General features: G+C 41.1%; 1 protein-coding gene across 1 annotated transcript; it reads right to left on the minus strand.

The window, feature by feature from the left end:
* Nucleotides 1-785: 785 nt before the first annotated feature.
* Nucleotides 786-5,167, minus strand: CLEC3A (C-type lectin domain family 3 member A). Its single transcript, XM_051806022.1, has 3 exons — nt 5,053-5,167; nt 3,815-3,895; nt 786-1,177 (listed from the first exon to the last, which is right to left on the minus strand). The coding sequence occupies exons 1-3, from the start codon at nt 5,165-5,167 to the stop codon at nt 786-788; spliced, it is 588 nt and encodes a 195-aa protein (XP_051661982.1).
* Between the last annotated feature and the right edge of the window lie 7,774 nt (nt 5,168-12,941).

Below are 12,941 nucleotides of genomic sequence, written 5' to 3' on the forward strand. Positions count from 1 at the left end.
AGAAAGGGGATCCTTCCTCCCTCCCTGTGCTTTCAGGCAGTGTGACTCTCTGGGTGATAAAGCCTGTCTGATGCTGCAGGAGAGAAGGATTATTAAGGCTTTACACAGTAGAGGTGTCATCTCGTTCCAGGTTGGTTTCTTCTATGGGAATGTTCCAAATGGCATCTGATATTTAACCATAATTGAGACATTTAGAAGCAAACTGATATTTTAGAACAGCCACTCCCGTTTTCTAGCATTGTATCGTTGTGAGCTGCATGTAGCATAAAAATTACCATGAGATTTTTCTGTTTCATTCTCCATTCTTAACCCATAGGTAAAACTCTTGGTCACAGATACATCCTATTAAGCTCTATCATGATAATGGCTGTTTTTCACAGGAGCTCACATAATGCCAAAGTCCCTCTTAAGCTCTGGAACTGAGAGGATCCCTATACCTTATATTGGGAAGGGTCATCATGCAGCAATCTTTTGTAAATAAAGTACAGAAATAGGAGGTGAAATCCAGCAACCCAAACATCAGGTTGAAATAATATGCCAAAATATGATACAATGTGGGTTAAACCATAATATATATCTCTGTACATAATGAGAGCACTCAGAAAACATAATATTTTTAGCATCTGAATAAAAAATAATTTAACAGAGCAAACTTGTGTTTCAGGAAGGAGTGAGTACGATGCAGGAGATGGATACTTTTAACTCACCACACTCTAAGTGGGAGGGGTTCCTAAGCAAAACTGCATGTTAACCTGAAACATGGCTATGGTCTTTTGTACCTGTAATTATGGGATCAGGAATTCACAAATGTATCTTTTGGCGGTACGACACACCTCATCCACCCACTTGCCTTGGGATGAAAGAGAAAAAAACACACAGTTCTCACGCTTGCCCCCATTGGGCTGGGCACGATCCCAGTTGAAGTACTGCAGAACCATGCCATTGACATCAACAAATTTCCCTTCATTGATCATGTCAGTGACCCCCAGCCAGAACTCGGATGCTCTGGGCGTGCTTCTCCTGCCGTAATCTCGCAGAATGTTTGTTTCCTCGTTATTCCTTGGGATAGCCAGTGTCCCTCCCTTGGTTATGCAGTCTTCATTGGCTTCATGGAAATGCTTGGTGCCTTCTGACATGAGGTAGCACTTCTTATGGGCCTTTGTCCCACGGAGACACACTGGGAATAGAAATGAGTTTGTACGTTCAGTACAAGTGTGGGCAAGAGCTTTCAATGATGGTTCTTCTAAAGATAATTTTCTAAAGGTGTGTTGAAAATGGAGCAGACAAGTCCCTCAGCAAGTGAAAGGCTTTGACTTCCCAGAGTGGAGTTTCTTCTTTTACTGAATAACCCTGCTTTCACATATTTTTTATCTTATTTCATCAGTCTTGAATAGATAACTTATGGATGTTTATATTGCTGGCAGATGTGAATTGGTCATCAGGAAACCTTTGTAGTAGAGACAGATCTTTATGGTAGAGACAGATCTCAATGTCTTTTAATATTTATGCTATTTAAGTGCTAAAGTAAAGTAAATTTTTATACCTTAACTAAGCTCAGTTTCCAGCAAGCAAAGGCAGGAGTGAAAAGTGCTGTATTAAATGTGTCCTGCTTACCAGAAAAAAGACTGATTTGAAATTTATAATGCAGATCTTTGAATGATTGATAAAAGTGTATTTCCACTTGCAGAGTTCATATTCACCTCTTTAGGTGTTAATTTCTTTCCAACAAAGTCCCCCCCTTCAAACTCTAAATTCAAATGAAGTAAAGTGACTTACATCTATAAGCACTTTTAAAAAGTGCACACTTATTACTGAGCTTGCAGGACAATCTGGACCAAATCTTCTAAATATTTGCATTTATAAATCTGTTTGCTTTTACTTCTAGTGGAAAATATAAGGGAAGTCTTGATGTAAAGTCCAAATGCACTAGAACATTAATTTGGCATATGCTCTGTAACTGGAATTGCCTTGCAGAGCCGCTGTCGGAGTCCTTCCAGCCCAAGGTCTGTGAGGGAATCCTTAAACTTTGCTTTCCAACTCTCCTAATGCAGATATGTGAAAAACTGATTCTCCCAAGAAAAATACTTACAGCAAGAGAACCCTCCTTCTGAGCTGAGGAAGGCAGCAAAGGCCTTGAATAAACTCCTGTGACAATTATATTTAGAATTCTACATGTGGCTACTTGCAGATTATTTCATTTATTGCTTAACCCCATCTTGTACTTACAACATCTTCTGCCCTGATGTTTTCTATAATCTGTTTCTAATTCCTGTCGTCTGTTCTTGTAAGAAAGTAATTATGTCTCTGATCAACAGGATATGGAAATCCACTTTGGACCATATCCTATGTCTCAGTTTTTAGTATTTCCAGTTGTAGTATTCACTGCATTCCTTAGCTGCATTTCATGGTCATAATTTTATATTAGGGCTTAAATTTCAAATTTTAACCCTTCCAACTGCTAATGGCCAAAGAGGAGTAATAAACGTATTTGTTAAATGTGGAATGCTTTAACAAATTTATATTTGTGGGAAAGATCAGAGAGACTTTATCTACTTCAGCAATGCTGCATCAATGATAAAGACAGGCCATCTTTAAGGAGAGAGTGATGTGTGGCAGCATTTCACATTTCACGCCATGTAAAAAGGAGACCTAGGAAACTCAAGCAAAAGAAGATTTTTAATGTGTATTTTAGAAATGTCCATAAGCTAAAAAAGCAGCTCCTTTTTCAGTTATCATAAGGACATTAACAAATACAGTCAGAGCTGGGGTGGTGATAGGTCTCTTTTTGTCAGAATTGGAATCCAGTTGAACAGTGTGGGTTATGAATTTAGAATAAAGTTCAAAATAAGTTTTGAGGATAAAAAAATCTCCTGGCTCTGGTTTCATTTCTAAGCCACTGTGTGCTTACTCTCAAGCTCCTTCTGGAAGCAACACAAGAGTTACTTTTAAACAAGAGTTACTTGTCTAGCACAGGCTCCCTCTTTTAAGAAACTTCTAAAGCCTTATTATAAGACATTTGAAATAAAAATATTTTGTAAAGCTCAAAAAGCTCTGTTTAACCCAAGGCATAAAACTGGACAACCCAGATATTACCATCCCTAAGGAAAATATGTTCTGTTTCATGGGAATGATGTAATTTCCTCTGTAGTGTCTTCTTGTACAAGATTAAATGCCAAATTTTATGTCAACAGCTGTGAAAAAGCACAACTGTCTAGTAGGTGCATGTGTATTTATCCTTCTGATTTTGTTTGGAAATTTCCATCTGGTTATTTAAATACTTAAAGGACTCTGCACATTGGTGCAGGGCATTTCTGAACTCACAGTGGATATAACTTCGAAGTTTTATGGCAACATTCAAATTTGAATGTTGCAAACTGCACATTTTAAATAGGCTCTGTCCTTTTAGCTTCCTTTTTGGGGTATTCTCAGCCTTTTCCATGAATGCTTTTGCCTTTCTAGTTAGCCCATGTTCATATCAAAGCCGGGCACCTCACTCTGACCACTTAAACCCTCAAACCCAGAAACCCTCGTTGTGTTGCCTTTGATGATATCAAAACTCACAGCTCTAAGTTGTGCAAAGACAAACGTAGTTTTTGTTCTAGATTGACTCTTGCTCTCAGACTTGATTTTATTTGTTCAGACTTGATTTTATTTGAATCCTTGCTTCCTTGTCTCACTGGTACAGCTGTGGCACACCATGCTCTTAAGCAGTTGTATACCTTAGTCACAAAATCCCATGAAAGAAAGGGATGGGAGTGAAGGGGAGAGGCATTGAGAACTTCTGGAAGCCATTGACCAGTGTAAGCTGCTTTACCTGTCTGGAGTGCTTGCATTTCTTTCAGAGCATTTACTTCTCGCCACAATTTGTCAATCTGGGTCTTCAGGTCATCTTTTTCTTAAATAAAATCAATATACAATATCAATATCAATAACAGATATGCGCACACACACAAATTAAAAAATTATATGTTAAAAGCTGTTTCGAAATATCATGGGTTGCTGCATTGCTGAGATGTGTTTTGATTATTTTTAAAGATTTGTCCTTAATGAAAGAATTCCTGCAGGATTCCTACAGACCTGTGTTACCTCCCCAGTCCTCCAGCTGCACCCTGGAAAGCTCCTCTCCACATTCCCTGCTGCCTGTGGGTATAAACCTCACTGTCCTCCATGGCTTCCCCAAGGCAGGACTTCAGGTTCTCCAATCTGTGCTACTCTGTGCTGGCACAAATGGTGTATAAGCAGTCTGTCCTTAGGATCCCAAACTTAAAACCCTGGAGATTCCAATGTCTATAACTGCATGGCTCCAGAGCAGTGCAATCTTCTTGTACAATGGCTTTATCAAAGTGTTTTTTTCATTAGCCAGGAGTTCAAATATTTGCCACCAGTGTAACCTCCATCATACCCTCTTTTATTAGAAATAAGTCTTTAAATTAAATACACAGACATCTCCAAACAGCATTCTGTGGTTTTGTATTTGCTCTGTAAGCTTTGCTGTGGGAATTGATCCTTTATCTTTTCCTGCTAATCCTTTTTCATTGGTTTGACTTGCCATTTCACAGTACTTTTCACACAAGTAGAGTAATATTCCACAAGTATTAGACAGATATTCTGTTAAAATTAGAAAATGGTGCAAAAATCTGAACAATAATCCTTGGAGACTGAATACTTTATTCTGCTTTCCCCCCCCCAAACATGAATTTCCATTTTTCTGATTTTAATCAATATAACTGTGTAACTAAGAATGACTGGCCAGAGTCCTCTCTCAGCTGTACCTGTGAGTTCTAAATAATGTTGACAGAGGTAAACAGACATAACAGAGCAATATATTTACAGCTTCTATACTGCTCTATTTCCATAACTCATACTGGCACCTTATTCTTGGCTTTGCTAACTCACATATAAATGTTTTAAAGACAAATATAGTACAAATGTCCTTTGTTATTAAGCATTTGTATAATGTAAGTTTCTGGTTCATGCAATGCTATTTAAAGTACACAGTAAATTTGCACAGACTATAAACTTCTATCCCTCCTCCCAGTTAAGACCCAGTACCTTTCACTCTACGTTTGCTGTGCCTCCTGGCTTTGAATTTGGAAGCCTGGCTGATGGTCTGATCCACCAGTAGTAAACTTATGAGTAGGAAAATCATAAGTCCAGTTTGTGCCATATCTCTTTGAAAGACCTTAACAAGGACCTTCAAGAGATTCTCTTCAGCAGCTCTGAGAGCAAGTCACACAGACACATCTCAGTGGGGACTGCCTGAGGTCAGGTTTATAAAGTGTGGTGCTAGGGTTGGCTGTGCTCCTTGCTTACTAACTGTGTGTAATACTTAAGCTGGCTGTAGCATAAGACACCCCCTTGTTCTCATATCCCATCTGAAATTCCTATTTCCATTTTGAGCTCAGTTGTACCAGCACTGAACAGTGCCCTGATTGCCTCACTTGTAAGCGCCGTATCTCCTGTTTTAACATTGAAGCCAAAATGTATGGAAGATCAGATGAATGCCCAAAACCACGCTGTGCAATGCCAGCCCCAAAGAGGGGGAGCCAGAAGATTTCTACAAATGTCACAGGCTCACCCAGAATGTCTCTGTGCCAAGCTGGTGAAGTCATGACGGTGACCATCCTCTTACACTGAAACAAAACCAGAACATCCTTCCCTGAGTTAATGCAAACACTGCAACTACAGACCCACATGGAGTATATATACAGTAAGATCACATTATGTGAGGGGTGCTTTTATTGCTTTATGAAGAGTTAATAAATGCCTGATAGATATGACTGCATTTCTGAGTTAGAACAGTCCATGCAACCAGCAGGGTCTAATCAGGGGAACAAAAGGTAGTAATGCTCTTCCAAAGGTTCCCAAGTCCTGTCTGTAGGGTCTAGGAAGAGTAAAACACAACATGCTTGAAGCAGGACAGTGTCTCTCTGGATTCTTGAGAACTCTCTGCATTTGGATTTCTTTTATTTACTCTTGGGCTCTGTGGACTTTTGTGGGGCTACCTTTAACTGGGGTTGCTATGGGAAGTAGAACCTCTTACTGATTTTGGTGGACAAATGAAATTGTCACAAAACCGTGCCCATCCATCACATTTCTCCCTTTTTTTGTTGTTTTGTTTTGTTTAGTTGTCTGTTTGTTTGTGTTTGTTTGTTTGGGGTTTTTTTTTGTTTCTTTTTTCCCCAGTGAGAGAGAGTTTGTCTAAAATGTTGACACCAAAGCCATTGCTAGGTGCTGGGTGCTGGCAGGTGTAGTTCATGCCCTTCAGAGCTGTTCTTTCAGACATCCCTTTGCTATTTCTGCTTTGACTACATTCTGCTGCCTTTTTTTCAGAACTGCAACAGCAAGAGACTTATTGCTTTACTAAATGAAAGCTGAGATTTAGGAACATGCTGGTGTACTACCTAAATGCATACTGGCTTTTTCCAACCCCCACATAGAGTCTAAAAGCACTTCATGATTTACAATGCACACCTACCCCATGTGTCCTGGACACCTTTAAACAACTTGCTGTACTCTCATAGTCAGTAACTAGTAATTATCTCCTAATCATTAGTTAAGAAACTCTCCATAAATGCATCCCGATGTAATAAAACTTAGTTCCAGTGGTCCTGCTCCAAAATATTTAAGTATTAACATACATTTGGTAGGGAAACCTCTGAATTTTTGTGGTTGCTCAGTTCTCAGTGCTATTACAGAGCACAGCACACTGGAAATGGCTGTTGTGGGTCCCACCCATCCAGAACTGCCCAAAACATCCCACAGAGCTGCACATTTCAGTCCATGGTAAACGTGGAATGGGCTGGCATTCCAACTAGCACACCAGGAGCTGAAACTTTAGCTGGTGGGGAGGAAAACAAGGAGCTTTGCAAGGGTCTAGTTCAAGATTTGATCTTTCATTTAGAACAAGCCCTAAGTCCAGGCTTGATCCATATTTTATTCCAGTGATATTAGGGCATCAATAGAAGTTAATTAAGGGCAGATGGCTGAATCAATAACTGCCTCCAGTTAGTTTTTCACTTGGTGCCTTCTCAGATCTTGTGGAATTGCACCCAAAGCTGATCCTGAACCACTGGAGCTTACAACCTGACTAATTAAACTAGTGCTAATTCTGGGTTACCTTGATAAGGGAGCTTTAAACCCCTGGAGCTGTTTCATGTGGAGCTTAACTGTCCCACAGGCTTTGGGGGAGGCAGGACCAGTAGCTGGAGTCAATAAGCCTTTTAGTGTGCGTGTTTAAGGTCTCGGGATCAGAATGGATTTGTTCTTGCCCCAAGGAACTTCAGTTTGCTAACACAAGCTTCTTTTCTTTCTCTGAAATGAGTCTGACAGAGAAAGATTTGTGCTCTGCTGAGGTAACACACACCTCAGTAGAAATGGAGGGATAAAGAAAACACAGATCTGGTATTCTGACAGTTCCTGGCCAAGAGTCTGAGTAAAAAACCTGCTTTTTGGAGTATGCCATGTAATGTCCTTTTAAGAACAGGGCTGAAATTCTGTTTTGAAAGCTTCAATGCCCTCGTTCACTAGTCTCTCTGACCATTTAACCAGTTTGCAAGCAGCTCAGCTGGACCTCACTCTTAAAAAGGGTATCACAAAGCTGCCCTTGCAGCTTCTGGGATAGACCACAAGGATATAGGGTCTAGAATTCATCTAGAGTACCTGAGAAATAGCTTTCATACTTATGACTAATCTACAGCAACTGAGGAAGCAATTTTAACTTCTTGTATATGGTATGTGGGCAGGAGAGCCAGAGAAAAGTCAAAATATGCTGCTGAAAAGATGTAACCTCCCAGTGCTACTGTGAGGAAGCAGGAAATGGAGCCACACAGGAGGCCTAGAGCCTCCCTGAAGTGAGTACCTGGTCTTGTATGGGCTTGAAACAAACATTATAATGTCATTTAGAGATGGAATTTTTCTTTTACTAGCATAGTTACAGTAATATAATACAGGCCAGGGAGTGAACATAATTATATATGAATAGAAGTAATTTATTCCTGGAACAAATTATTCCACTTTCCATAACAGAATGTGCTATACAAATATAAATATTCTCATAGTTTTATAGCTGCATCCAGACTAGGATGGAATCATGCTTTTTTTATTTGCACCAGTACAGTAGAACTTGAGCACACAGACAAAATTGTGGTTTCTCTTGAAGTGCTTAGTTCACTTCAAAGCACTCTTGAAGTACTCTGTCTGGTAAGAAACATCTTTCAAAAGCCATAGCTGTACTGCACTGGCACCAGGGGTTTTGGCTCCTGTCTCCCCACCTCATTCTGTTTGCTTTCAGACAACTGGACCATTCAGAGCAAAACCATCCTTTGGTAAAAGGTTTATTTCAGTTTCTCCACAGAGAGTCTTCAAGGTAAAACATCTATTTACTTCAGAGACAGTTCTGCCTTTATATGCTCCTGTTAATTGGCTGCTTTTTCCTCTTCATTCTCAGCCACCCCTGGGTTTCTGGAAAGAACAGGCAATGGGACAGAGTATGAGAAATCAGTGTGAGATGAGGACTGGATGCTGGGCTGAGCTCCTGAAATAGGTCTGGCTGCAGAAGTACCACAGTACTTATAAAAAGTAAAATCTTTAAAAAGATTTAGTGCTCCAGTCTGTTGGAAAGTGAACTGCTCACATGTTGCCAGTAGACTGTCTGTGTTTTACTGAGACCTACAGCCCCCTCGTGCTTCAGAGCTAATTGTGCTGGGGGATGTTTGACCAAATGGGAAATGGATGGGCTGCATCTGCTACTGGAGTCAGAGCAAACACTTGTTTTTTGCAGCATTTCAATTCTGGAAAATTCAGCTCAGCTTCAGGATTTGTCAAAAAAAGCCTTGTATGTGAGTAACCATTTGTCCCTTCTGCTCACTATAAAGAGAAAATGAAAACTGAACAGAGCTGTTGCCAGGCTAAGGAAGTGCAAGTGGGGCAATCTAAAGAGCCAGTATGGCCAACAAAAGTAGGTAACACAAAGATTAGTGAAAGATTTATCACCTCTGACACATCAGTTTTTACCACTGTCTTGGGTGCTAAATGGGATCCACTGGTTGATTTTTATTTGTTTCAATTTAATGTAGCAAATTTTGCAAACTCTCCAAGTCACGGATTATGTCATGTTTGGAAAATTACAGTAAGCTTGGTTTCTTTGGCCTTGAAAAGTCTTACAAGTCTTTCTTAAGGATTTTATCTCAGTCTAGTCAGGTATGAGGCAGGATTATGGCTGACATCCCAATACCAAAGCTATTTTGGGGAAATTTGTGCAAACAAACCACGTTTAGAAAAGGGAAGGGCTGGCCTTATGGTATGGGAGGTTTTGTGAAACTTATTAATGATATTTTGGGGGTTTGCCACCAGTTTCAAGTTTTTTCCTGTCATGCTAATTTGGTGTTCTGAAAGAAAATTTGCTGTGTACGAGTCATCTGCTCTGTCTGTCAGCATTAAAGGAGGTCCCAGGTTTATTGCAGAACCAGGCTGCCCACCAGTGACCTGCACTGAATGTCACGGAGGTTTGAAATGAGGGCATTCATGTCTTCTTTAAATATGTGATGCTGCTCTCCCAGGCACATGCCTCACCTTGGCACTGTGGCACTGATACTGGGATTGATCAATAAACTGGCTTCTCAGGGTGGTATTTTCCTGTTCCAAACTGAGCTGTTTTACCTACAGGTCTGGTACTTTTCACTTCCCATGCTTTAAATAGAAGCTTCAAAAAAAGAAGAAGTTGAAGATATAAATAATGTATGTGTACTGAAAAGCAATTAGGGCAGTATTTCGAGCTTCTGGAATAAGTGCTCTTTGTATCTCTGATTTTGGGGTCATTGTAACAAAGCACCTCACAGCTCGGTCTCAGCAAGCAGAAAGGAGGCGAAATGGTTTGCAAGAGGCAGCAGAAAGACTTGTCTTACACCTATCACAGATATTTAAGGCAAATAGCATCATCTTGTCTATGTGACCAAACTGTCTCACCTGTATTCCTTTAATTCTCCTGTAATGGCAGTGGATATGGATTATAGGTTGTAAAGTGGAGAAAATGCAGTTTATCAAAGTCAGAAGAGACTTGGAATTCAGAAGAGATTCACCAAATCTACACAAAGCAACGTGAAAAAAGCCACTGAGCTCTTCTTTTGGTTACCTGTCCACTGCAGTCTGCACTGACATTGTGCCTTTTAAAGATGTTCAGGTGTCTCAAAGGAATCACGGAGTTGCCAATTAATTTTTACTTCAGGCTTTTAGCTGCAAAAATAAGAAGGTGCCTTGTGTTTTTCTGATTGTCATTGTCTAGTTCTTTAAGCAGGAAGGACCCCAAAGAAATGGGTGTTTATTTAGAGATAAATGTTTTGACGACCATGTGAAATGTGCACAGAGAGCAAACCATGATCCTCCTCAAAAAAGAGACCTTTTACAGGTCAGCTGACTCTGGCATCTCTAAAAGATAAGGGAGTTTAGGAGAAAAATTAAAGCAGTTTCTTTGCAGTCCAGGTGCAAATAGAAGAGTTGAATAGGGTCTTTTAAAATGCTACTCCCACGGACTTGGCAAAGTTACCATGTTGGGAATTCCTGGCAGCAGCTCAGCCCTTTTAGCCCTTGGGATGTGTGTGAGAATGTATCTCTTTCTCTTTTGTAAACACAAATTACCTGTTGTGCTATTTTTTTCTCCTGTAATGTGTGCTGCCTTTTTTCCTCCCTGGAAATGACCTGAAAACATCCTGAGCATTTGATTTCCCCCTTTAAGTATTTAATTTTTGATCATCATAGTGTCCCCAATATGAGGTTTTCCAGCTTCACATTAACATGATCTTAATTGGTTCTGCTCATCCTTACATGGGCCAGACAAACTGATCTGGACAAAGCCTTGCTTTAGGCACTGTGAAACTCTCCAGACACTCTGGGTTGCACATCCACAGGTTCACAGCAGGTTTCCAACAGTGCAGCTTTGCACACACTGCCAGGAGGGCTGGGCAGAGTGGGGATTATGTTTTTGGCATGTGTAGGTGTTTGTAGGATTTTCCTAAACAGGATGGAAAATCAGACTTTGTCAGGAGTGTGATCGTGTCTGCCTTTGGTGGCTGCACTTTAACAAGGACTTGGAGGTTCTGCTCAAAGGCTGAGGCTTTCTGCTTTGCTAATCCAAAACTCGAGTTCCCTTCTCATGTATGGCCATATATATTGCCTTTGAGCTCCCCAGCTTCTGCACCACAGCCTTTTTCCAGAGGTGCTCCCAGAGATGCTCCTGGTGCTGCTGCTCCCACCCGGATGTGTGGCTGCCCACTGACAAGGAGATGCTTTGACTGGACTTGATGATCTTAAGGGTCTTTTCCAACCTTAATGATTCTGTGCTTCAGCTGGGGCTCCCAGCCTGGCTCAAGACAAAAAGCCAAACCATGGCTCTGCTGTTCAGGGCTGTCACAGGATCTGCAAACACCTTACCCTGCTTTACTGTGTCTTAGGAGCAGCCCTACCCCCATGCACAGGCATAATCATCTCCTGTGCCAGGCCCTGGGCTTGGAAAACATGGGATGTAGTCAAATAAACCACTGCTCTTTACAATGTAAAGGAAATTTTCAGCTGCCTAGTCAGGAAGGTAAAATAGTACCTAAATGTAACTGCTTGGGAGATGCCTGCTTGTCTCTGCGGGCAAATTCAAGCAGTGGAAGTGGCCCTGGCTTGCTGGAGGCTGGGAAGGGGCAGCTGGGGGCAGGACAAATCCTGCACCAAGCCTGACCCCCCATACACTGTGCATGTCCCTGCCCCACGATGGGAGGGAAGTGCAAACTACAAATCAGCAACTGGATGATGCTCAGACAAGGATGCTGAGAGTGCAAAAGAAAAACTAACCTGTGTAATTTTCACTAATGGCCCAATACTTCCAGTCAGAAATAACATTTCTCTCTGGGAGGGCTGCCCACTGGGAAGCTCTAACAGGACCTGGAATCACAACACAATAGAATTTTTAAGCAAGAGGTTTGTAAACAAGATTTGTAAGTAAAGAGGGAAAGAGATTTGTGTGATCTCCTGTTGCTTACACCCATTCAAAGCCTGAAACCTGTCTGGGACTTCAGTGCCAGCACATGATGCTACTTATTGTCCATGTGTGTCTGTTGCATGACCTCACACATCAGGGATGAAGGGAGTTCAAAGGCTGCATTCACACTTGCAGTTTTTAGAAACTGAAATTTGATTCCTCAGCAGCAACTAGAATGGCAGGAATAAACAGGCTATTCAAATATTTTTGAATACTTTCAAATAGAAAATATTCTAGCATTTTTTGAGCAATTTAGGCACTGTCTCAGTATAAACCTCTCAGAAATATTCATTATTCATTCCATCATGCACATTCTTATTGCAGTTTATACTCATTTCCAGCAGATGTCTTCAGTGCCCTAGGAATGATCAGGAGAGCTGTGATTTTATATTGCTTATCCATCGAATTAAAAGAGAAAATGTCAGGCTTTCCTCTGCCTGCTTAATGCTCAGGGTAAATCCACCTTGTTGTATAGCCTCACACCAGTGCTACCCAGTAAAAGATCAAGTTCAGATGATACATTTTCTAGATGCCTCTTTATTCTCAGAAGAGCAGCTGCAGACAAACACCCATCAGGTCAATCATGTCTGTAAATTGGGGTGTCCATGTTGTACAGGCATGGTACAAAGGAAAGGGAGACAGTTTGTCCTGGCTTTGTCAATACTGTTTCCCAAAATAATGGGGTCTACATGGAATATATCAGCTTCATGTAGCAAGGTGACATGATTTCACAAGTTACATCCCCACTGCTCCATCCCACAGAACAAACCCCCAGCTCAGGTCCTCTGACTGCATCTGCTTTGTGGGATTGTGGCACATGGAGGGGATGCTGCACTGGGCTGGAAACATGTGGGAGATGGGCAGTGATCTGGGGGTGTGATGTGAGGGTCACACATAGCCCAAGCAGTGCACAGAGACA

This window comes from Manacus candei, unplaced genomic scaffold (genome assembly GCF_025592945.1).
Source record: "Manacus candei isolate 608988 ecotype Guabito, Panama unplaced genomic scaffold, ASM2559294v1 h1tg000065l, whole genome shotgun sequence".
In the NCBI taxonomy this organism is placed as follows: Eukaryota; Metazoa; Chordata; class Aves; order Passeriformes; family Pipridae; genus Manacus; species Manacus candei.